Source organism: Symphodus melops (genome assembly GCF_947650265.1).
Source record: "Symphodus melops genome assembly, chromosome: 1".
In the NCBI taxonomy this organism is placed as follows: domain Eukaryota; kingdom Metazoa; phylum Chordata; class Actinopteri; order Labriformes; family Labridae; genus Symphodus; species Symphodus melops.
Window position 1 is genome coordinate 19,030,515 of NC_136691.1, and position 25,129 is coordinate 19,055,643.

Consider the following 25,129-nt stretch of genomic DNA (forward strand, 5'->3'; position numbering starts at 1 on the left):
AGAAAGAGTAAACCATGCAGTAGCACTGTGGTGCTGCAACCCTCTCCCTGTCTCTTCATATAAAATGGAACAATAAAAGAAATACTTGGAATGGGTCGATCAGGGTTACTTGGCGGTATTTCAAACGGGGGCTCGGCAGGAATGGTAACTAATGTTTTTGTTTCCCTTTCAGACAAATAGGTGAAATGAGGGGGAGTCCTCTCTAAACGTGTATTACAGTACAGGAGGGTTTCCTGCAGTGACGTGTCGTTTCTCACGACAGAACAGTCTTCAGCTTCGTGCAAATCCGTCCCTTACAGTTTGTCCCCATTCTGCCCTGCCGAGGACTCCCGGAGTTAAATGCTTATTGATCTGTTTGTAAACTGAGCTCAGACGAACAGAGGTAACTGTTTTTTGTGTTTGTTTTGTTGTTGGCTGTAAATGTGACGCTCTGCAGCCAGAAGCTGCCAAACTGGAAAGTTTTCACACTGCCAAATCAAAAAACCTCTCAAAGGGCGAGTTAGACACAAGGGTCACACCGAGGCATTTTTTTTTTACATGCTAGTCATTAAAAACAAACAGAAAACCAAGTGCTGACTTAGTGACAGCTTTCAAGTGTTTACATTCTCAATATAGTGTTGTTTGTTTAAACAAGCTTTTACAAAGAATAAAAAGATGAACCAAAACGGCTGCCAAAAAACAACTAAATGAAGTCCCTAAGTGTCCCTCTTTATTCTTCAGTATTTGGTTTCATCCAGCTCAGTGGAAGGACTCCTGTTTTCATCCGGGTACCACAGCCAGTTCAGCATCACTCAGGTTCAGTGTGGATTCAATGATCACGTGACGAGGAGCAGGACGAAAAGGCATCTGCTGCAGCACGACACTATCTGTGTGTGTGTGTGTGTGTGTGTGTGTGTGTGTGTGTGTGTGTGTGTGTGTGTGTGTGTGTGTGTGTGTGTGTGTGTGTGTGTGTGTGTGAGAAGAAGAAGATGATGTGTGTGTGACGTGTTCCCTCGACAGTACGGGCAGAAGTGTCGTTCACTCACGCAAACCAAGTGGGAGGAAAATAAAAGCAAAACCACACGATGAGTGTCACACATAAAATATAAAACAAACAAATCTAAAACCAAACAGTTAAAAAAAAAGAAACTGGAAAGTGGTTTAAAATGGCTTTTTGTGTGAATACAACCCCAAATCACTCAAAAAGGAAAACTCAATTCAAAGAGGATTTTTTCTTTCCCGTGTAGTTCTCTAAAGTCTTTTACGTATCATATATTACTCTCTACTTTGAACCTATGTACATTATTGTGATGGCAACCTGCGAGTCAGTCGGTTTGGTTGTAAAGCGAAGTGGAACGTGTACACTGTGACGGACGACAGGGCTGCAGGATGACGTCACTCGCAGTGGACCAATGAAGAAGAGAGTAGCACAGAGGAGCTGTGATGATGTCATTTAGATTGCTGGCTGTAGCTGTTTGCTGATGGTCAAATTAAAACAGATTATAAAGTCACTGCACTTAGTATCATGAGCAAAACAAAAACAAAACAGAAAAAAAAAAAAAAAAAAATCAACACTTTTATCTCGCTTTTTTTTTTTCCATTTTCAAATTTTGCAGCACCCAAAGAGAAACGACTGAGGGAAGTGAGGAGGGGCTTTAACTCTACCCGCTTGATTCAGGCTATGAAGCGGACCTCCCTTTCCTTGTCTTAGAATGATAAATAAATTAAAATATTGTCCCCTAAAACCCAAAGGGTCCTATGTACAAGTACAAATCGTTTTCTCTCAACAATAACCCTCTTTTTTTTTTTTCCTTTTGTTGCATTGTGAGGCGTTCGAGTCTCTGAACAGATCTTTCCACGGGGCCTTGGACAGAAGTGTGTCGGGGAAGCTTGATGCTTCTGCCGACAGCAAAAATGGAAGCTTTTTTTTAAATCCTATATCAGATGCCCTTACTGAAAACATATGCACAAACACACACTGGCAGGCACATACAGCCTCACTCAAACACACACACACACCTGCACCCTCAAACATCCGCCCCCACATGTACACTTTCACTTATTGTTGATAACACTCCCCTCAGACGACAGACTGTTTGTAGTGTTTCTGCCCCGTCTTGGAAGGATGATGAGACAGAGAGAGGCTGTAGAGTGGGACAAACGTTCCTCAGGAGGTGCAGTTCTCTGGGCAGTGATGGGGGGGGATGGGGTAAGGGGGGGTTCAGAGAGCATGGAGGATGGTCGGGAGGGAGAGGGGGTTTGGAGTCCTGTGCTGTCAATCACTGGGTGGGTGGGTGGGTGGGGTTGGTATGGGCTCATGTGTCCCAGCCCATCCGGTCTGTGCTCTCCAGGGACAGGGACTTTGTCTTGTGAGGGGAGGCCGGGCTGGGGGGACTGCTGAAGGTGGAGCTGTTGGAGGCCGTAGAGTGACGAGGGGAGTCCGAGTCCTGAAGGACGAGGAGAGACGGGGGGAAAAAAAGACAATTAGAGGACGTAAGTAGAAACGTCTTTGAGTATCTGTGATTCAGTGAGGAAACCTGTGTGTCTACTTTAAAATCTCTACGTGAGACACATGCTCATATTTCCTCTCTGCTTCTTCCTCGTGTGCCGCTTATGATGACGGACGGACAGATTGAATCCCCCCTTCTCCTGCCCCCGCCTCATCTTCCACTACATTCCACATCATCAGCAGATGAAGCGCTCAATTGAGCAGAAATGATCAGCTGAAGGAAAACATGCAGGCAGGCCAGATGATATGGGGTTGGGGGGGGGGGGGGTTCACTTCATACTGTATAGCACATACAGTGTGGCTTGCTTTGCTCTAATGGAACCCACTGTGTGGTTTGGGGTTCACATTTCTGTATTTGGTATGAGCAGGGACACGTCTGTTTCTGCTATGAAGAACATGTGACTGAAATATGAGACTCAATAGATGATTGTGTTTTTCATCTCTGCCTTGGATTGTGAATGATGTACTTTGTGTGGGTCTGTCTGAGTCGATCCCCAGGAGGAGGAGGAACATGTTCAATAAATAAGATCTGTGTTTGTATTGGTCATCACAGCGCGGTTTCTGATCTGTAATCAGCACAAAGGAGTTACATGGTGCCTTCATCAGTGGAGTTCATTCAAAGCTCTTCATGAAATAACAGGAAAACTAAATCTATATCACCTTTAAGGGAACGTACACCAGTGTTTCTCAGCTGGTGGGGCGGGACCCAAAGGTGGGTCGAAGAGCTGTCAAACACGTTTATGAAGCGCTTTTTTTGAAACATGTTGGTTTACTTCAGTTTCTTGCTTCAGTCACATTTTTTTGCATCGTCTCAGGTACAAAACATTTGACGCTAGCTGCAAATTGCAACATTTCTTCCTTTTTTTTTAACCAAATCTGATTAATTGACAAATGTCAGACATTTGGGTGGACAGGACTTGGTGGTGGGTCCAGAGACTAGATGAGTTGAGGACCGCTGATCTGCTCAGAAATAACTTCTCACGTTTGGAATCTGACCTCAAAAACATTCGACAGAAAAAGAAACAACAAAAGCACAGGCACATTTTTGTACGAGCTACGGCTGCAGTGACACAAACGTGTGAAGCTGCAGAACATGACACGCTGCCACTCACCTTCAAACTGTGTCAAATACTCCCACTGTTTGTTGTGAACACGAGACGAACACACACAAAGCCTTTAAAGGACGTATGAAGACGGGCAGATTCATGTTCTCATACATGTGCTCTTTAAAACGAGCCACATGTATGACTCCAGCTTTGTGTGGAGCACTGCCCAGCTCTTTGAATGTGACATGGTGTTTTTAAGTGCTCAGCCTCTCCACCCATATCCACTCATCAATGTTTGTTTTTGTTTGGACTACAAATGTCCTGAAGAATAAACTCCAAACATGGCTACAGATGAGACTTATTATTAGTGATTGACTTCAGCTTTCCAGAGATCAATATGAGTCATCACAGCATGTGACATCAAGACTCGTGTGGGCAGGTTTGGAGAAACACGGGCAGGCTGTCGGCGAGCTGTGAGGAAGCAGTCATGCTCTGTGATTGGCCGGCGGGCAGCGGTGGGAAGAAGTATGCAAAATGGCCGATCAGCAGCGTAGCACCGTTCACTCAGCAAATAAACATGACAACAGGCTGGACTTGTTGCCGCAGTGACAGATGTGATGAGTCATCGGATGCTGCCGACATGACGGGGCTGAAATGGTGCAGCGAGGGGCCGTGGGTCGTTTCAGTTGCAGCGTGTGTTTCTGTGTTCTGAATGCACCTCATGCTAACGTGTTAGCTTGTACAACAATGAAAGGACACACTTGTGTTGTGGCATGTGGGTGCGTGTCCCGTACGGCGGAGCTCCCAGGTGTGTGTGTGTTTGGGTGCAGTCGTTGCAGCTGTTGACATTACCTTCATCTTACTAAGCAGGGTCCTTAAAGCCCTTTTCAGATCGGGGGTCTTCTCCGACGGTGAGACTGCCTGCCACTGCAGAGGAGAGTTCAGACTCAGCGCCCAGCCCACAGACAACATGCTGGGGTGGGTGGGGGGGGGAGAGGGCGGGGCACAGCTGGGTGAGGGGTTGGGGGGACGCGAGGAATGAAGCAGACAGTGTCCAGGCTTATGGGCTATGAGGATGGGGAGCACTTAGAGGGAGGATGGATGTTCTGCGGCTCCTGTTTGATCCTACCACTGTTGTAGGATGGGGGCAGCTACATTTATCAAAACAGGAAACCAACACGGGACGGACTCTGAACATATGACACCACAGCTGGAGGTCTGAAAACGTGTGCACAAAGTTTAACAGGGACATGACAACAGTCGTCCCTCGTTAACTTGGCCTGCACCAAACCTACAGCAGGGCATCATGGGAGGAGATGATCAAACACTGAGTAGGGAGCTGCCCCGCCTCCATGAGCTGCTGACATCACGAGGAGGCCAAGCAGTCAGTCAGAGACGGAGGATGGCGAGGAAGGCCTGCAGCCAGAGGCCAGGATGTGACGGATGGGATAGAGGGAGGAATTCTTTAATGGGGAACAATGCGTCTTTGTAAATCGGATTACTTCACGTCAATGCAGGGAAACAAACAGGATGAGCTAACGGACTGCTTCATACAGAGCTGATGTTGGGTTGACATGAACTACGATTTGAGATCGGTGAAGTGGCGACCGAATTCAAACCAAACTCGGTGCTCTGTCACACACCGGAGGTTTTGTTCGTCTCGTCATGTTTATGGTCAACCACACATGAAGCTGTATGCTCAGTTTCAATGTTTGCACTGACCTCTCTGTCAAACTGTGAGAGCGGAGCGTCGCCACAGTCCATGCCTCCGCCCGAGGAGAGCGAGCTCTCAGAGGGAGAGGTCATGGTCTGCCGTTTGGATCCGTAGCTCCCGCCTGACAGCTCCCTGCGCAGAGCGCTGCCGTTCTGGGAGGACGAGCCTGGAGGGGGGGAGAGAGAGAGAGAGAGAGGAAGAGGAAGTCAGGGAGGAGCAACAAACACAAAGATACTTCATCAACGTTGGCTGTGAAGGGTTCAGAGTCTCTGGTACTTACGTATGCCCAGTCCGCTGCTGGCGCTCATGGAGCGGCCCGGCTCGGCACGGTTCTTGGTGATGGAGGGGATGCTGACGGATCCGCTGAAGCCCGCGCGGCTCTCCTGAACACGGACGTTCTAGTTTAAAACACGCACAGAGCAAAAACACACACACGCACACCACGGGGCAGAGTGCAGTGCAGGGGACAGGAGTGAGGACGGTGCAGCTGCAAAACCTACACGCTCGTAAAACTCAACGCTACTCTGGCCCGTCTGTGATTGGACAACGAGGTCACAGGGAGCAGGACAAGACAGCCTGAGAGGACATGAGGGTGAGGATGTTCATTATGTGACGCAACTAAACCTTTCAGGTTAGTTTGCTAAACATGGAATATAATGGTACAGCCTGAAATCATGCAACATGGAGGAGGAGGAGGAGGAGGAGGAGGAGGAGGGGGATTACTGAAGCTCATACACATCTCACACAGTCTGTGTGCTTACTGAAGTGGTTTACTCGTGTGCTTTCTACAGGACATGTCTCTGTGTCTGAGCTGTATTTAAGTGTCTGTGTGTACCATGGGAAGGTCTTTGAGGATCTGGATCCCGTCTCCTGGTCCCATATGAGCCACATGGTTGAAGTTTGTGGGGTTGGAGATCAGTTTATTCCTCATCTCTGGGTCTCGTAGCATCTCTCTGGAACCACACGCACAAATACGAGAAATGAACGGAGGCAGAAAAGGAGGAGCAAGGTGTCAAATGAACCGTATAACAGGACTACAAACACAGGAGAATAACTCAATAAACGTAATGACTCTGTATACAGTGGTCATCTATGAAAAGGCTGAGACGGGTCTTGTGCGGGGATGAACAGTATTAATGTCTCTGCAGCAGGTAATCTACCTCCTCTGCTGAAGCCGCTCCTCCTCAGGCACCCTGAAGGAGAAACGTCTCTTGTTGTTCATGCTGCGCACCATCTGCTTCCTGCTGTTGTCTGACGTCTCCGGGACGACCAGCTCGTCACCTTCTGGAAGATCACAACGAAGCCAGCGGTGTGTTTACATCAAAGACTGCAGAGGGTGTTTCAGATCTGTGCTAGTGGCTGACAGCAGCGCGTTAGGCTTTGACTGAAGCTGGTTTTGATCATCTGCCTCTTTCAGCAGAAACAGCAACATATGAACTTATATCAACATAAAGACTGAATACATTTCACTTTTTTTTTTCTTAAAACCTTTTTGTAGTTTTAAGCTGTTTTGATTTTTAACTCTGCAATGTCGTACCTGCCATCTTGTTCCTAAAGTAGATAAGTCGGACTGTTTCCAGCCCCAGCAGGTTCAGAGAGCCGTCAACATTCAGAGGTCGCACCTGAAGAAAAGGCACAGACATTTATCATCCATTAAAAACCAAACAGATTTCTGCTAAGACGTGTACTGTAAATGTGACAGGGAGGCATAAAACAGAGCAAACCAACAGGGCACTGTAGAGAGCCAATAGTGTTGACTCATCTAAGCCACCAGGTGGAGCCAGAGAGGCCTTGAGTCATGTTATAAAGACAGCGTTAGAGGGTCCACAGCACTGACCTTCTTGAGCGGCATGGTCTGAATCCACTCCATCGTGTTGACGTCGAACACATCCACAGCATTCTCGCTGTACACCGACAGGTAGGGGGCGTTGTAGCCTGGACGCAGAAACAAACAGGACATGGTTACATCTGTGATGCCCTTTATTTTCCTTCTTCATCCTTTAAACCCGCTTCTTCATTTCATCATCATCATATTAAACTTTTAGTATCTCCTTCACTCACAGGCAGAAAGCGGCACCGCCGGCCACATCAGCTCCTGCTGACGAGACCTGCGACCTTGTGAGTCCACATACACTCCGATGGCACTGAAACACAGCAGCAGCTCCTTGCTGGAAATCTCCACAGCACAGAGGGCTTCCAGGCCCTGCTGGGGGATGAAGGCGAGCGTGTGGTCCTCATGGTGGAGCAGGTTGACAGGTGACACGTCCCCGTGGACACTGTGGAGGGTTTTCACAAACACATTAGACAGAGTGAGCTCTGAATAACAACAAGGTGAGAAACATGTTTACTGTAAAAATGAGATCGTCGGGTAGATTACCTGTAGCGTGTGAAACCAGACTGATACCCCACATAAAGCCGCTCACTGAGCAGACCCATCCACTGAACGGGCCCCGGGGCCTGCAGCTCCCGCAGCCGGCGATGACGTGCTTTACTCTTATTCACCTGAAGAGCAGAACAAAGTTGTTTTTTTACAGCAGCTTTTAAAAGAACCAAATAAAACGAAGCTTCAAGTTTAGCGAGGAAGAATTCCCTCTGACCTCGTAGCATATGATTTGCCTCTTCATGGCCACGCAGAGGCAGGTGAGCGAGCCGTTGCGGACGGGACCGGAGACGATGGATTGGCAGCCCTTAGTCTCAGCCAGCTTGTAGGACTCGGTCTCACGGCCGTCCAGGGCCTGCGTAGGGAAGAGACGGACGTGGCGGTTCCTGCCGGAGATGACTGCCAGCAGCTGCTCCTGGAGAATAAGGTCAATGTGGTGCACCTTCTTGTTGTCGCCCACTCGGATTATTTCTAAGAGTGAAGGGCGAGAACCATGTTAGAGTGGATGAGTCGAGGGGGAAGAAAGGAGTAAAACTACATTTACTAACTTACAACACAGAGCAGATCCTAAAGAAAAGATCTTACCGTCTTTGGTGACGTGGATGACAAACAGACCTTCCTCGTTACCCAGGGCGACACGCTCGTGATCTGAGGGCGGAGCAAAAGAAGCAAGTTGACCGTTTCATTTCAAGTTAGGAGAAAGAGAAGAGCAGAAAATGTTTTTTTTTTTTTTATTTCTGCTGGGATTATTGATTGTCTTTGGAAACAGTCTGCAGCAGAGTAACACACATGACACAGAGAAGAGGAGCAAACAGGACTCAGGACTGAACTGAGGCATGAAAAACACACAGAGCTCCTTTTACAGAGATGCTCTCGTGGTGTTCACCTTTTCACACGTGTTTTTTTGTGTGCATGAATGTGATTGGTCACGGCCCACCTATGATAGCAGCAGACTGCGTTGTCTTGATGAGCGGCAGCGTGCTGTCGTAGGCCTCCTTGGGGACGTAGACGAAGCGCTCCTTGAGCTTGTTCTTCTTGAGGATGCGGTGCAGCTCGTTGAGGAGGCCCACCCATTTGTTCCTCTCCTGATCGCTGTCGGCCAGGATCAGGATGGAGGGTTTGTGGCTGCTGGAGGGGGAGAGCTGGGACGCCGTCACCTACAGGGAGCAGAAGGACAAAGGGTCAAATCAGGTGTTTAAAGACTCTCTCCGACGTTAGCAGGAGGACAACATGAGGGACTCACTCTGAATATGCAGGGGATGTCTTTGCGGCTGGCGTGGATGACATCAGAGGCCAGGACAGAGCTGACAGAAAACTCTTCATCCCTGGAAAATATGAAGAGGACAGAACTCAACGATAAGAGCCGACACTGCAATGATGAGTTAATCAAATTAGCTTCACCAAAGAAATGTCTTCAAGTATTTGATCACCTATTAAATGTTTTAGTCAGAAAAATGTTTAAAAAAATGCTGAAATAAAATAAAAAAAGCTATCTGACCACAAACAGCAGCCTTGGACAAACTATGAATGTCATTTCTTCTTCTTTGTTTTACACGTCGATCATTTTGATAAGCGATGACTTGAGTGATCAGCGGCTCAGATATAGAGTCAATTATTTCTGAATCGTTAGCATGGGGTTCGATCTGCAGCTCCTGCAGCCACACGTCGAGGTGTGCTCAGGTATGACACTTGGGAATGTGATGAGTTAACAGTGGTGGTCACTTAACAGAGCAGCCTCCACCATCAGTGTGTGAAGAAGAAGATGAAGAGGAGCAGAGAAGCGCTCATTGGTTGCTTGTGGTTGTATCAGGAGATTCTGCAGCTGAACGTTCGAGGTGCTTACACACAGACAGAAGTGAGCAAAGTGTTTTTCAGGTCATGAAGGAGTGTTTGACCTACCTCATATCGATGACTTGGCTGACGACCACACTCGGCTGCGTGGCTTTTCCCTCTCCCAGTTCGTAGAGAAATAGTTTGAAGTCACACACTACAGCCATCGCTCTCTGCCAGCCCTTCTTCACGCCTGTCGGTTTTGGCACCTGGAACCCAAACAACGACATGTCAGCGCGTTATAATACATAAGGGTTCGTCTCAAGGGTCTCCAGATATCTGCATCGTCACAGGGACAAAGACAACCGGTCCACTCACCCGGACGTGCCCTTCATACGCAGTGCCAATCCCCCTCTGAGGGTCGATACCCAGCGGACCCTTGGTCTGGTCCTGGGGCACAGGACACACAGCGGGGGCCTTGTCCGCGCATGTCACATGGCAAGAGAAGTTACACACTGGAGAAGGAGAGAGACGGAGACAAACGGGAGCTTTGACTCATCACAGATTTCACATAAGACGTTCGCCTCGTCTTAAGAGATCAAACTGTTTGAACTGTTAGAGTAAAAGTTGGTCTGTGGGTTCCTCACCTTCACACGTACAGCCTTGACGTATCAGTCCCACCATGAGGGACGTGCACTGGTTACACTTGGTGGGCGTGCTGAATGACTTCACCACAAACTGATGTGCTTTGGGCTGAGGACGAGGAGTAACTCAGAGTGAGATATGAACAAAGACATGAGCAGCGAGTGTATTACACACCACGTGGCCTTTTTTAAAAGCGTCTAACCTTAGGGGAGGAGCGTCCAATACTGCCGTAGCCTCCTGAGCGCATGGTCGGGGTCTGTACTGTGCGAGGAGGATGGTCTATCAACTGCAATGAAGGAGTCCACACAAACAGGAAACAGTGAGACACTCCACGTGAACCAGGATGGACGAGGTTAAAAGTTCTCAAGGAGGAAAGACGACGAGATCAAACTCTGAGAGGTTCGATCACGAGGACGCTGTGGCGCAAACTTTCACAGGTTGAGCAGAATCTGAGAGGACATTTCTGTTCACATCCCCGATATCTTGACTCGTTGTTGACGGCTAATCGATCACGTCTTATTTATTTCAGGAGACTTGAAGGTCGTTCGTGCCCTCACAGAGGTTTTAACAATCAGGACTCTGGTTGTGTCTGCTGATGGCCTTCTTCTTCTGGTGTTACTGCTCCCTTGTCTCTCTGCAGCTCAGATAAACTAATAGTCTCTGAGCAGGTCACCTCCACTGATATGACGAGTAGTCGCATCTGTTTCCATATGCCCGACAGTCAGATGTCATGTGGGCTCTTGATTGGGTTGATGGGAAATCAGAGCCTACCACTGAATCAGTCACTCAGATGAATCGGGTAGCAAAGCTTTTATTTGATTAAAAACATCTCTTCTCTTCCTGGTATGATTCTAGCTTTACACAGAAACACGTTTGTCTTTTTCTTAAGACTAAGAAATGATCTGACCTCTATCGGCTCCATATCACTCGCCATGGAGGGTGAACGCGAGCGGGACTTGAGGTGGGACTTGGGGTCATCTTCCCGGGATGGAGTGTTGGAGGGGGTAAAGTTATCAATGGAGTCCACCTGAGCAGAGCGTTAGAGAGACAAAAAAAGAAGACAATTTTCAGCCATGCTTGTATCCACAGGACTTTTAAAGACGACCACAGCTTCACAGAAAACACATCACAGCCAAGTGACCATGCTAATGTGAAACACGACAGCTTTTCACCGAACACCATGCACGGCCAATCACAGAGCTCCTCAGAGTAACAAGAACAGACGCACACACATTCATCTTTCCAGACGACACAGGAAATACCCGTCGTCGTCAAAGTATGAAAAATCAACAAACAACAACGCCTTTCACAAAACCACAATAAGAAAAAGACGCTGCCATGCAACCAGACACCAACAACAGGCCAGAGAGTGCAAACACATGAACATCAACCAGACACCAACAACAGGCCAGAGAGTGCAAACACATGAACATCAACCAGACACCAACAAGAAGCACATTAAAAAAAAAAAAAAAAAGAAATCAGAGTGCAGTGGTGGTGCTTACACGTCTGCCTTTGCTAGCTGGGCCAACGGATGGCGAGCGCTTCAGTTGCAGGAGAGGCAGAGACAGAGAGATGAGTGAATATCAACGAAGGCGACCACAGATGAGAACACTAAATGTAACAGACTGAGGAAGAAACACTGACACGGTGAAGTAATCCTGGAAACGGATGAAGTCATAGACGATGACGGGCAAACATCAAACCGTACAGCGTTTAGCCGTAGAGACGTGAGCACGCCATCTCCCCATCTTTATTAAGGCTGCTTTGTTAACAAGTTTAACTGCTGATCAATACGTTAAGCTGAGTGACTGTCAGCTCACTATTAGAGATTTATTGATAAGTGCTATTTGTACATTGTAACTATTCATGCACCGTGTTAGCTAACTATTGTTTTTACACTTTGACCCAACTGTTTCAGTTCTATAACAGAAACTTTCCCTTTGTGTCTCCTTCTTTCATTATCTCTTTTCACTTCAAGCTCTTATAATTAAGAACACATTTAGTTCTGTTTTTTGTTTCCACGCGATGAGGGGACTCATGTTGAGTATTTGTTGCTGTAAATGAAGTCAGGATCTCACCAGTTCCTGATCCCATGTAATGTAATATGAAGTTTGTCATTGTTATCTCTGTCACGTTTACTTGTGCTCAGTTTTATTAGTTGAGAGTTCCAACATTGGTACGCTAGCAGTAAGCTTAGCTGGAAATCACTGTAGTTCATGATTGTTCACCCACAGGAGAGGGAGGGAGAGAGAGGCTGAAGAGGACAAATCATAAACACGATGATTGGAGGAGAGGAGCACAGATGAGTATGATGCACTGTCACAACTTCACTTTTTTTTTGTTGCTAAAATAATGCTATGAAAGGTTTATTTTCAGCACACTCTGTCTTTCTTTTCAACCCGAGGACTTCCACTAGAGAGCCCACCAGCCAATATGGACTAGCAAGCAGCCGAGTATAAGGCCAGCACACTGCAAAGTCAACCCACATGAACTGAGGTGACACGAGTCCATCTCAGCTCATGTGTGGTTTGAACAGGACTCATGTGTAGCTCAGGTTAAAATGACTTAGTATGTGCAGTGGCTCTGTCCTTCTTCACAGCGAAGCTAATGCACAGGCATATGTGCTTCATCTATACACACATCTATTCTGTTTGATCTGAGTCCTACGGCATACAGCTACAGTCACACACACACACACACACAAACACACACACACACACACACACACACAGACCTCGGCCTAACACAGGGACACTTACGTCTTCCCAAAACTCAATTAAAGAAGATGACGATGAGGAAAAAGAGTCCTGACGTACCACAGATTGAAGCAAAGAAACAACCAAAAAGATTAAAACAAAAAGAAACAAAACTTCATGTGAGCGAACAAAAAGTACAAAAAAATAAAATTAAAAAAGCACAGATATAATGTCATGATTAAATGCAGACTTATATAGGGTTGTTCAGGTCAGCTCCCGTGAGGAGGTTTTTCTATATACTTACATCAAACTGGTCGAGAGCTGAGGTCGGGGCATTTAGGAAAGCCAGGAAGGAATTCTGGGAATCCTGGTGCTTGACTCCTGCAGACACAGCACAAATAACAGCACCACGGATAAGAGGGAGATATAGAAACATCAAAGCCTTACGTACATTTAATGAGTCACACGACTGCTTCATATGACCTCAGCAACAAGACATCTCCGTTAGCACAGCACAGGATTTTATTCTATAAGGCGGCTGACTTTAAGACCGACTGTGATTATCTCGCACGCAAAGTTAACATTGTTTGTTTCCGTTCTGTCAGACAAGTTATGTGTGTTTTACAACAACTGTGTCAGCCTTGTATACTTGACTAATCATGCTGTTTGTGTTACAAGACTGTGAGAACCATGAACAAACTAAAATGTGCTGAATTATTATTGAATTATTTGTTTGACTTTTTTAAATATGACAGCTGAAGAGAGACAGGACATGTGAGGAAGAGAGAGTGGAGGGATGACATGCAGAAAATGGCTAAAGTCAGATGCAAACCCACGGCCCACGGAGGATAGCCTCCGTACGACATAACCGCGAGGCTATACGGCGCTCTAACTCCTGTGCATTTTTAACAGAAGTTTAGCTGCGTTCAACGTTTTTAACATTTCAATGTCTCCATGTAAGTCTTTGGAATCAAGTATCACCACAACAAGACGGTCCAAACTACAGTCCTACCCCTTCGTAGCCGCAGCTCCTCCGTCTCTTTCTTCAGCCTGTCGATTTCAGCCAGCAGCTCCTGGTTCTTGCTTTCCACATCCTGCAGTTTACTGGTAGACACGACAAGGCGTTCAATATAACCCAGAGAAATCCCCTGCAACAAAACGTATCCTCCTCCTCTTATACTTCTGTTGTGCTTTACCATTCTGTGGAGATGCTGTTTGCCTTGACCTTGTTCAGTTCGTCCTGGATGCTCTGCTTGGCCCTGATCTCGGCATCCAAGGCCGACTGCAGCTCCAGACGAGCCGACATGTCCAGCTTGGCAAAGCGCCGCATCTTCCACGGCATGTCCTGGTGAAGAGACACGCGAGAGTTAGTGGACTTCAAACAGAGACGATGCAGTTGAAGAAAGAAGGAGAGGCACACAAAGAGTTACCCTCCTCTCTACAGGTTAGTCTAGTGACACACACAGAAACCACTATGTTAAAGACTACAGAATGTGTGTGTGTGTGTGTGTGTGTGTGTGTGTGTGTGTGTGTGTGTGTTTCACCGTGGCTCTCGCTCCCAGGCTGGTGTTTCTCAGCCCCTCCAGCTCCTCCGTCATCTTAGTGGCCAGAGCCTGAAGGTAGCCCCGAGCATCCTTTTCATCACTCACCCTGCAGGGAACATTTACACGTTATTTACTCAACTGCACACGAGAAACACGTTCCAAAGAGCAGCTTTCACATTAATCCCAGGATCCTGTTTGTGTAGCTACTGAAGCAACTTAGCGTCTTGTAGCGCATCTTATCCACCAGGGGGCAGCGTAGATCACTAAACTTTAAAAAAAAGCTACAGGCTCAACATTTGTTTGTGCATGTTTGGAATGCATGTGTGTGAATGTGTCTCTCTCTGCTTGTGGTTGGATGCATCTTGCACGTGTGTGAGTGTGTGTGTGAGTGTGTATGTGTGAGTGTGTGTGGAATGTGTGTTATGTGAGGCCTGTCCAACAGAGGGAAGCCGGGCAGCTGGCGAGGTGTCAGCTGCAATGGGAACTGATCTGAGAGGAAGGGCGGGTCAAGTAGCTCTAAGATCTTTGGAGGAATGTGAGAAATGCTGTGTTCATACCGGGCAAAAGGAACATGATACGCTCGCAGCAGAAACAGAGCGTGATGGGGGGGGTGAAAGTGACTGCACGCAATGTGCGTATGAAATGAATTTGTGAGTGGCTCACCATTGAATGATTTCTGTGATCTGGGCCTCCCAGTGAGCCACGCTCTCCTTTTTGTCAGCCAGCTCCCTCATCTCGTCCTCCAGCTGCCTGTTGGAGCTGCTCACCTTCTCGAACATGCTGGTCAGCTGAGGGCGAAACACACAGATCTTAGTGAACACCATAAACAAGCTTGGAGGTCTACATCCACTATACATTAACCACAAGGCTACCGGCGAGCGTCCTCAGTGTCGAGCCTTAAACCTGATGACTGGTTCACAATGTTAAAAGAAATCTCTGCACGACGGCAGGAGGTGTGTCCTCTCACACAGACGTCTAACCCGGGACACGAAAGGGGATCTTTAAATGTCGTATCTATAATCCTTTAATACGAGAGGTGAGTACACGCGTAACCATGGTGACATCTTTACAAGTCTAAAACGTCCCTATTGTTTGCTTAAAGGTTTCACACTGTGGGCTCATTTTTGGTATCTTCCCGTCAACGCTGAGATGTAACGTGCGAGCTGAGACAGTCGCCAACGAATGTTTGAAGTATCTGCGAGGACAGTGGAGGTCATAAAATAAAGGCAGCGTTGTGGAGAATGGCTTCAGCCCACTGGAATGAACACAAACACCGGATGAAATAAATATTGCCTCTTAGGGAGAGTACTGTCCCTCTTGGGATCTAAGGCCTACTTTATGACTTTACTGCGCTTCGTGATGAAATCGCACCATATAAGAGAAACCTTCATGAGTTACAAAGTGATCGATGCTAAGAACAAAGACAGCACACCTCTTCATAAAGACATTGTTCCTTAAGTAACAGTTTGATATCTACTGACTTTTATTAAACAGAATATAAACTCTCACACAGTGAACCAGCTTCACTGTCTGTCTATGACTGTTCCTGTTTGTTCTTATTGAATTAAACTCATCATTCAAACCTATGGAAACAAGCTAGATTATGATTTCATCCTGATATAAGTTGAGTATTTGCTTGAACGGTGTTTCACAAAGTGTGGGCCGCGGCCCTCTGGTGGGCAGTGCGGGTACTGCAGGTGGACCTCTAAAGGACCTCCTTCAAGCATTTTTATCATTTACCATGACTCAACCCTGTAAGTGATTAGTAAGGCCTGTCATGACTATTCATGGCCATCACATCATTAACTAGTAGCCCCGGAGTTGTTGTCTATTTGAAAGTAGGCCGAGGCAGTCTTAAGGTTGGGAAAGATTGTGCTAGAATCACGCTAACGCTAACTTAACACTCATTAACACTTCAACAGCTTCCTCAGAGTCTCTATGTCTATCCGAACTCTTACTGTTAAATGTATCCACTGAATTGGTTCACGACTGCTTACCTTTCCTTTCTTTAATTGAAGCTAACATTTGGGTAAGTTGAGCTACAATCTTTGTCTACAGTTGATGCGGCAAAGCTTGAGAGCTCAAAACAGCTGCTAGGACTCGACCACGCGCGCTGAACTCTTCAGTTACTGAAGTTCACTTTACAGTACATACGTTAGTACAGCTAGCTGCTAGCCACTTTGTTAGCTCCCCCATTTACAGAAGAGGGATTAGCTGTAATGAAAAAAAAGGTGTTGTGTTATATCACACATTCCTGTCTGTGGACGGCACAGTGACTAAATGTTTCTGCACTCTTCAGCAAGAAGTGCTAACTTTAATTTGATCATTTACTGAATGTGATCATTTACATCAAAGCACAAAAATGAGCTCTCAGTGTAACGCAGCTTTCCTCTGAGTGAGCGTTAGAATCAGCCTGGTTCATGTCTGACACTGAGCTCCGAACATGTTTATAAACTATTATTATATTATTATTATTAATTATTATCATTAATTATATATTATTAATTATTATTATTATAAATTCACCAAGTTATAGAGTTACATGGAAAACACACACACACACACACACACACACACACACACACTAGTAAGCAAACAGTGATGAAAGTCTGTGGCTCCCCTGAAAGATGAGCCAGTAGAACAATAATATTTTCACAATCTCTAAATGTGTTGAAAACCTGCTTGGTGCAAAGACTCGCATCCATCCTGAAGCCTTTAGCTTTAAAGAAACATCATTTTTCAGTTCTTAAGATAACAACACATTTAGTAACTACAGTGACCCGTGCTGTCATTACAGCAGCAAACATCCTCACTCTTCATTTCATCAAGATATGTTGTGTTTGTTTATCAGTCGCAGACTTTGAAACAACTCTCTGACTTTATATCTAATGTGTCGAAATGCCTCCCACTTCTCAAACCTTGTTTAAATTTAGGGTCTTTCTGAACGTCCAAGAGCTATTTCCAAAGTCAATAGAGCGTAATCCAGAGACTCATTCCTTCTGACTGTGTAGGAGGCTACAGGGTGTTTTTAAGGGGGACATTGAACAGAGATTTCTTTGGAAGAGCTGCGAGAGAGGGGGAGGAGGAAAGAATGTGATGGCAGAGTTCAGCCTGGTCAAGTGGGGTTACCTGAGGTTAGGGGATAGATTGTTGTGAAGGCCTGTGTTTCTGCGCGTGAGGGAGTCGAACAGATGACTTCTCATTATGAAGTGTGTGTTGTGTTTCTGTGAAAATATACTTTACCTTATCCAGTTCACTGGACATCTTCTTATTTTCTTCCATGAGCAGGACTCGCTCCCTCTCGTACTTCTCCTTGTACTCGCTCTCAAACTCTTCCCTTTCGCTTTGGCTGGAGGAACACACACACACACACACACACACACACACAGATTATTGCACTTGTGACACTAAATAAACTACATTGATTTCCTAACTGTAATTAACAACTGCTCATCCTCAGTTCACTCTTGATTTAGTGATTTCAAGCTCGATGTTTTAAAAAGAGATCTGGGTTTTTTTTTTTGAACATCGAACAGTCATTGAATGTTAAATAAGCATAACAAGTTTTCATGTGCAGTGCTTTAAAAAAAAAAAAATGTTTAAAAAAAGTCTCTGCCAGCTTCCCTCAGATTGCCTCATCTATCCTCCTACCTTTGTCCGTGTGGAGGCTCCACACATTTCCTTAAAACACGATATCAAAGGCTGGACTCTAACACTGGGTAAACATCATGAAGCCCAAACACATTCATGCAGAACGAATCTGATACAGCCCAGTGTTTAGAAATGAATTAGAAAGTAGAGAGAAAAGCGCGTCAGTAACACCGGGCAGGAAGGTTAGGCTAAAGAGTACCAAAACATTGTTTCAACTTTGAAGCTTTCTCTGAAATAAAACAAAGATTTGATTAAAAAATGATTCAACCAGTGGTTGACAAAGGATCAGGTGCCTCTGGATAGTTATCAGGAACAATAGTTCAGTGACAGTAAATATTGGATTTGGCAGAATTGGAGGCACATTTTTTGCTCATGTTGAACTTTTTCTACCTGAGCTGGAGGACGTACGTTTATCGAAATCTGCTTGTCGCTCTTTAAATACAGTATGTGAGCTTCACATGTTTTCATGTTGTTTGTAGTGAGAGATAAACCAGGAGTAACAAAACAAACATGTTCACATAATGCCTCATTACGACCCACCAGTGTTTACTTTTCAATTTGACAGCACGTGAGAATTATTTACAAAGAAATAAGACGTGTTATATCTTCTGTCAGTGCGTACACAGGAGAGCAGAGATTTGTATTCTCGGGCTCATGATTAAATCTACAATCTAATTTAGATTCAAAATGCTGCTCGATTCATGATTCAAAGTCTATTTTTGAATGAGTACTTCAGGATCTGCTCCAGTCATGTGAGAGACTGGCTGAGTTTCTTGCTGCTCTATTTGGCTTTCTCCTGACTTAGAGAGCTAGCATAGCATTAGCACTTAGCATTAGCACAAAGCAGAGAGAGACTGATGAGGAAAAAATAAAAACATTTTTGGAAGTTATGAATCTATATAAAAACTCAGGATGTCCTGTGAGACGAGGGTGAAAATGGAGGAACAGAAATACTAAAGAACAGTTAGAGGGACGCACAGTACGGCTAAGGAACAACACGACTATTCAACTCTAATCACACTACGATGCAGCGATGGCTAGTTCAGATATTTAAAGGAAACAGCACCTCACGGCTCCTACATTTATACCAGACATGGACTGAAGTCAAACTTAATGTAATGTTAATTACCTCATGCAAACGTCACTGGAAGAACAAAGAAACATGATTTTGAGACGAACACAGTTTAGTAATATCACTAACTGATAGAAGTGAGAAGATGATGAATAAGAACAGGATACCTCTCCCGGCGAGTCTTGTCCAGCTTGTCTTTGAGCATCAGGATCTCTTTCTGCAGCGTCAGGTGTTGGCTCTCAGCGTCACGCAGCTCTTTGCGTAGGGCCTTCAGCTCGGTGCCGTGCTGACCTTCTCTGCGTGCTAACTCCTCTTCGTACAGAAGCGTTTTCTTCTCCAGGTCGCCCCGCAAGCGTCCCATCTCCTGGGTCTGGTCCGCCGAGGCCGGGACGGTGGAGGAGCCAGCCTGCTTCAGCTAAGAGAGGGGAATATGGACACATGTGAAGACGCTAAGAGGTTTGATCCTTGTTCCAGAGCGGAGAAAACAAAGGACTGAGTAGGCTTCTGATCGGTGCAGAGACGCTGTGGATGGTACCTTAAGCCCTTCCAACTCCTCCTCCAGCTGCCGGCTATACTGTTCGTTCCGCTCTCTCAGTTTCCTCTCTTTCTGAGCCTCCGCTGCCTGCTCCTCCGCCTGCGCCTCCATCTGAATACGATACAGTTAATTCAGACATGTCCAACAGAAACATACTCAAAGACAAGCAAAGGCAAAACATTCAAATCACACAAAACTGAATGACACGTTCTGTTACTGTGACATTATCTAATCTACGGTCGAAACACAGACTCAGATATACATGTGATACTACAGACAAACACAGGCACTAATAGAAGTGTGAATTGTGCACCGACCAGGAAGTGGAGGTTACAGGGTGTGCTAGCAACCACGGGGAGACTACTCTACCTCCTTCTTGGCCCTCTCAGCCTTTCGCACCTCAAGGCGGAGAGCCTCCACCTTCTGACCTAAGCTCTCCATCTCCTCCTCCTTATCACGCAACTGGCGAGCCAGGCGCTGCTTCGCTGACCTGGCAAAAAAAAAAATAATAATAATAATTCCTCAGAATAGTTACAAATATGGAAAGGAAAAGCCTCTAACTACCTATTATAACAAGATATGAATGAAGGAGCATAATAGATCTCTGCATGTGTCTGACTCAGGGGTCATCAGGAGGTCCTACCTGAGCTCTGTGAGTCTCTCGTTCAGTTCAGAGAACTCCTGCATGGCCAGTTTTCTCTGGCTGTGAGCTTCCTTTAACTCTTTCGATTGGGACTTCAGCTTCTCACTGGCCTCCAAAACATCCTGAACACAGAGAGGGAGATTAACATTTAGGGAGGGAACATCAGCATCAATAAAAGGAACTGCCTCTGACACAGAGATCAAAGTGGAGTAATCTGGATGCACGCTTGTCTTTTTTTTTGTGTTTGGTTCATAAGCACAGTGACAATACAGGCTTTAGTGCTCTCTTTGGATTGGACTGCAGCTATTTCAACTCATATCCTCAGGGCATTTCTGTCATTATTGCTTGTTCGTTCATAAACACCAGTTGAAATGTATAGACCTGACATTGTTAATGTGGTGGGTCTACATCTAGACGCACACACGCACAGGAGAAGAAGAATCAGAGTAAATGAGAGGTTGGACCTTGTGCAGCTCATCCTTCTCCTGTGTTAGACTCTTCATCTGCTTCTCCAGACTTTTGATGTGTTTAGATGAGTCCTCCAGGTCCCTGCGGGCCAAAGACACGTCCTCCAGCTGCTTCTCCAGTTGGCCTGAGTCTAAACACACACACACACACACACACACACACACACACACACACACACACACACACACACACACACACACACACACACACACACACACACACACACACACACACACACACACACACACACACACACACACACACACACACACACACACACACACACACACACACACACACACTGTAAGCTTTTCTGTAATGTGTGTTTCTTTATGAGCTCGGGTTTGGCTGGTTCAGAAAACACCTGTTTGTTGTTGTATAAAAAAGCGTAGCGGAGCTGAGCTGACTGTCATTTTTAAAAACTCTCACCAGCTATCTGTTTCTTGAGGATGTCGATCTCGCTCTTCAGACTCCTGATCTCCACCTCTTTGTTAACACTGGGTGGGCCCTCGCCCGACGGGTGCTGTAAGGCCTGTACGGTCTGAGTGGACTCTGGAGAGGATCGGGTGCAAGGAGTCATTTATTTGCTTCTACTTAAAGCGTACATGTAAGGAGACGGATTCTGTCATCAGCCAAACCTTGCAGCTTGCGGCTCAGCTCGAGTTTCTCCTGCTCAAGTCGCCGGATCCTCCTCTCGTAGGCCTCGGCGGCCAGGCTGTCCTCCAGGCTGCGCTGCACATCCTGGTCCAGCTGGTCCTGACCAGACTTACCCGGCCTCACCACCAGCTGTCTCAGGCAACCCCGGTCAGATAGCGTGCTGTAGGGAAGGACGATGGGGAAAAAATTAGGCAGTGACGGCAAGAGACGAGAACAATATTAGACCGAATCAGTAAGGAGAATGGATGAAAAGTTTAAAGAGAAGAGACATCCATTTAAACAACCAAAAGTTAACAATAAAGAAATTTAATTTGAAAGTTAAAAAAAAGAAAAAAAAAGGGGGAAATTTCAGAGGCAGAGGGGAGGAGAAACAGGAAAGAGAAGAAGATGATTGAGATCAAAGAAAGGAAGGAAAGAAGGGGGGGGGGGTACAGTAGTGGGAAAAACGAACAAGTCATTATCACTGAGCCCTGAAGAGATAAGAAAGTAAGTGTCGGCTTTGTTGCTTTGTCAAAACAGTGTTCAGTGTGGGGATCTACATAATGTCCTCGAACATCACCTTATTAGGCAGGAAAGCTCCTTTAATACGCTGAGCTTCTTCAGATGGAGAGATAACAATGCTAAGAGGGGGAAGAAGGCTTGTCTGGAAAGTCTGTCTGTTTTAAATGAATAATTACACAGACACAAGGTGTCAGATTTATTATTAATCTCTAAGTATTAGAAAGTTGAGGAACGAGAAGTGTCCTTAATTTCTCCACCTCACTACTTCAAACAGACCGAACCTGAAGTCTATATTATGTGCACACATCTGAGTCCCAGTGAAGCACTTACCATTTACTTGTGTAGGTGAAACCCACGAAGGGTAAGTGGTGACCAGAGAAAGCAGTGTGAGAGGGAGGGGGCATGGTCTCCTGAAAACATGAGCGAGAAGTTCACATCCATCATATGCTGCTATCAGAAATACAAACTGTACTCACAGGCGAACAACACTGTGTGTGTGTGTGTGTGTGTGTGTGTGTGTGTGTGTGTGTGTGTGTGTGTGTGTGTGTGTGTCTGTGTGAGAGAGCTTACAGAGTTCTTTAGGCAGTCATCATCCACGTCAAAGTTGGAGGTATCTGTCGGACTGCTGACTTCTGGGATGTAGGGCGCTTCACAGGTAAGAACGTTTTCCCAATCAATGCCTGAAAACAACAGAGGTAAAGAGTCAAACTATGAGGAGTATCTTCTTCATGTGTGAGTATGTTTTATTCATGTTTGTTTTCATGTATGAAGTGACAGGAAAAAAGATTTTTAAAGATGCATTGAAAGAGAACAGTAGTTTGTGAGGTTGAACACGACTGACTGAAATGAGAAAACCAGAGAATAGCTCCTAAGAAAGACCAGAACAGGTCAGCATGTCAGCTGTAGTCTACCAGTGATAAAGGTGCATGGTGTAAGAAAATGAAAAGACACATTGTCACGTCGGTTCCTGTACCGGTGAAAAATGGGTGGTGCTTGAAGTCTTCAATGCCGTTCTGGCCCAATCTGTGCTCACGACTGCAGATGAGCCGGCGAATCAGATCCTTTGCATCCTCTGAAACATCTGTTATCTGCTGTGGGAACTGAAATCGCTCCTGTGGAGAAAAAAAAACATCAGGGTTGTGTATCAGAGGCTGAAGTGGTTTGAGACGTTTACATTTGAAAATGGGATGCATCTGTTCTGTTACACACACATTGGAGCATGTTCAAATGACAAGAGGAGTGCTGTAAACACACACTGTATGTGTGTTTACTGTATAACATGTTACTACGCGCTCACATTCGTTATATTTTGATGCCTCACGTCCTCTTTAAAATCCATTCGCTCACCTTGTGGTTCATGATCTTCCCGTAGGTCTCCACCAACGACTCTGCATAGAAAGGAGTCTCGCCGTAGAGCATCTCATACATGCAGACGCCCAGGGACCACCAGTCACACTCGGGTCCGTACTTGCCTTTGCCATCCTCCATAGCCTGGAGGATTTCTGGGGAGATGTAGTCTGGAGTCCCCACCGCCACTGAGGACTGGACCTAAAGCAGGAAGACGACAATATGAGACGACAATTTATCAAAAATATCCAAAAGAATTAAACACAAAAACATCTCACAGAGGAAAAGCTGAGGACTTCAGTTGTGCTCTTATGTTACGTCATCGGTGGAATAAAATTATTCCTCATATGAGACCATAAAGCAATGTCATGCTTTTGAGCGTAGTGATGATGAATTCTTAAACATTATGTGAGACGAATTTTACCACCAGTCCAGCAAACAACCAAACTAAGAGTTTAAGAAACACTCAAGCCTCCACTAAAGGACGCACTCATCTGACCCGGGTATCCAATATCCGCCTGACACTGACTCACAGAGCCAGATCAGGTATTGTGACGATAGGCCGCTCCGTGAGTTTCAATCAATACAGTTCAGCTCTGTGCTATTCTGTCATCAGAGCAGTGGAAGGCACGCAGCATGGAGGTCATTTACACTTGTTCAGCTAACACGCTATACCACTATTTGCAATTTTTTGAAAATCTAATGTTTCTAGGAGTGATCACATGAGAACATGCATCAGCTGAATGAATGGATGTAAAAGCTGGAAGCTTCCACGCAGACAATTAGCTCCGTGACGTTAGCTTACCGGGCGCTGTTAGAGGCTGAAGACGTCCACAGATGTATTTATTTATTCCGTTATCTTACATGGAGACACAGATCTCAGTGTTTTGAACTATCACCTCTCAAGCTACCAGTCCAATCTCCAGACTTGGTCCTCACCAGGGACCGGGGACCCTCCTGTTCCCAACATAAGTCCCTACAGACTGAGCTGCTGCCGCCCACTGAAACTGTAAAAAATGAATTTTTCCAGAATGACTGACGTGAATAAGTCGAAAAGTTCCACAGTGGAGGAAAGTGATGTCGTGAATCAGATTAAAAAACATCTCCCTTTGATCAGACACGTCGATCTGATGTCATAACATGAAGTAAGGACTCCTTCTGTTCATGGCTCTTTATGAAGACTCAATGAAATACACTCCTAATAATTCACAGCCTCAATCCTGACACGTGTTAGTCGAAGACCAGTTTCCGAGAAGTGTTAAACAAGTCCGACGTTTATTTCTTCAAATGGTCGTATAATCAAATCCCTCTGTTATCATTGGAGGACCAAACAAGGGCACGTCTTTGATAATGCATCTCATCCTGACATTTTCCTTTTATGTAACACCTGAGGGAAACGTCTTTTTCTGTTGTTGTCTGAATCATAAAATGAGAGAACGGCCAAGCTGCTTGAACCACACTCCTCCTGGGAGACCCCCGGGGGGTTGACAAGGAGGTCAGTAAAGCTCTGGTATGTTTGCTTTGGACTGGAGGAAGCGTCAGCAGCACTGCGGTAAAAACTCACCGTCCCGTCCTCCATAAGTTTGAGACAGGAGCCGAAGTCAGCCAGGCGGATGTGGCCGTTCATATCCAGCAGAATGTTGTCGGGTTTTATGTCCCTGAAAGAAGGAGGAGGAGGACGGGGGGGGGGGCATGGAACAAAAAGAGAGAGCACTTTATAGAAGATGAAAACAAAAGCATAGCTCGAGAACAGTCCAAACAGACCTTATGTTGCAACTCATCAAACTTTCTTCAAGTCAGGGAACATAACCCGGGGACATTTAACATTCCTCGTCTTAACTTGCCACTAAAGCTTGTGATTAACAGTTCTGATAAATGTGTAATTTAATTAAGTGTAATTTCCTCCTGCACATTTATCAGGAGCGTGACAACCTAAAAAATAAATAAATAAATAAATGAACACTGAAAA

The 25,129-nt window shown here is 45.7% G+C and overlaps 1 protein-coding gene across 6 annotated transcripts in view; it reads right to left on the reverse strand.

Annotated features, from left to right (window-relative positions):
• Window positions 1-402: 402 nt before the first annotated feature.
• cdc42bpab (CDC42 binding protein kinase alpha (DMPK-like) b) overlaps window positions 403-25,129 on the reverse strand; it is a 68,655-nt gene continuing 43,928 nt past the window's right edge. The window contains exons 6-43 of one of the 6 annotated variants that reach the window (XM_079353257.1): window positions 24,725-24,818; window positions 23,161-23,361; window positions 22,787-22,925; window positions 22,384-22,493; window positions 22,144-22,223; window positions 21,294-21,472; window positions 21,085-21,207; window positions 20,652-20,785; window positions 20,188-20,309; window positions 19,914-20,034; window positions 19,545-19,655; window positions 19,177-19,424; window positions 17,530-17,635; window positions 14,950-15,074; window positions 14,287-14,392; window positions 13,939-14,087; window positions 13,755-13,846; window positions 13,047-13,123; window positions 11,549-11,587; window positions 10,951-11,070; window positions 10,246-10,329; window positions 10,046-10,151; window positions 9,777-9,913; window positions 9,528-9,667; window positions 8,872-8,953; window positions 8,566-8,785; window positions 8,214-8,276; window positions 7,846-8,099; window positions 7,626-7,750; window positions 7,310-7,524; window positions 7,086-7,183; window positions 6,786-6,870; window positions 6,409-6,532; window positions 6,084-6,201; window positions 5,529-5,631; window positions 5,257-5,414; window positions 4,387-4,461; window positions 403-2,426 (exon numbers count right to left, since the gene is read on the reverse strand). In XM_079353257.1, coding sequence (XP_079209383.1) covers window positions 2,295-2,426; window positions 4,387-4,461; window positions 5,257-5,414; window positions 5,529-5,631; window positions 6,084-6,201; window positions 6,409-6,532; window positions 6,786-6,870; window positions 7,086-7,183; window positions 7,310-7,524; window positions 7,626-7,750; window positions 7,846-8,099; window positions 8,214-8,276; window positions 8,566-8,785; window positions 8,872-8,953; window positions 9,528-9,667; window positions 9,777-9,913; window positions 10,046-10,151; window positions 10,246-10,329; window positions 10,951-11,070; window positions 11,549-11,587; window positions 13,047-13,123; window positions 13,755-13,846; window positions 13,939-14,087; window positions 14,287-14,392; window positions 14,950-15,074; window positions 17,530-17,635; window positions 19,177-19,424; window positions 19,545-19,655; window positions 19,914-20,034; window positions 20,188-20,309; window positions 20,652-20,785; window positions 21,085-21,207; window positions 21,294-21,472; window positions 22,144-22,223; window positions 22,384-22,493; window positions 22,787-22,925; window positions 23,161-23,361; window positions 24,725-24,818 — 4,795 coding nt within the window. In that variant the 3' untranslated portion in view covers window positions 403-2,294. Of the gene's footprint in view, window positions 2,427-4,386; window positions 4,462-5,256; window positions 5,415-5,528; window positions 5,647-6,083; window positions 6,202-6,408; window positions 6,533-6,785; window positions 6,871-7,085; window positions 7,184-7,309; window positions 7,525-7,625; window positions 7,751-7,845; window positions 8,100-8,213; window positions 8,277-8,565; window positions 8,786-8,871; window positions 8,954-9,527; window positions 9,668-9,776; window positions 9,914-10,045; window positions 10,152-10,245; window positions 10,330-10,950; window positions 11,071-11,548; window positions 11,588-12,805; window positions 12,854-13,046; window positions 13,124-13,754; window positions 13,847-13,938; window positions 14,088-14,286; window positions 14,393-14,949; window positions 15,075-17,529; window positions 17,636-19,176; window positions 19,425-19,544; window positions 19,656-19,913; window positions 20,035-20,187; window positions 20,310-20,651; window positions 20,786-21,084; window positions 21,208-21,293; window positions 21,473-22,143; window positions 22,224-22,383; window positions 22,494-22,786; window positions 22,926-23,160; window positions 23,362-24,724; window positions 24,819-25,129 lie in introns of all 6 variants that reach the window. The other 5 variants (XM_079353256.1, XM_079353260.1, XM_079353258.1 and 2 more) reach the window with 5 other exon arrangements.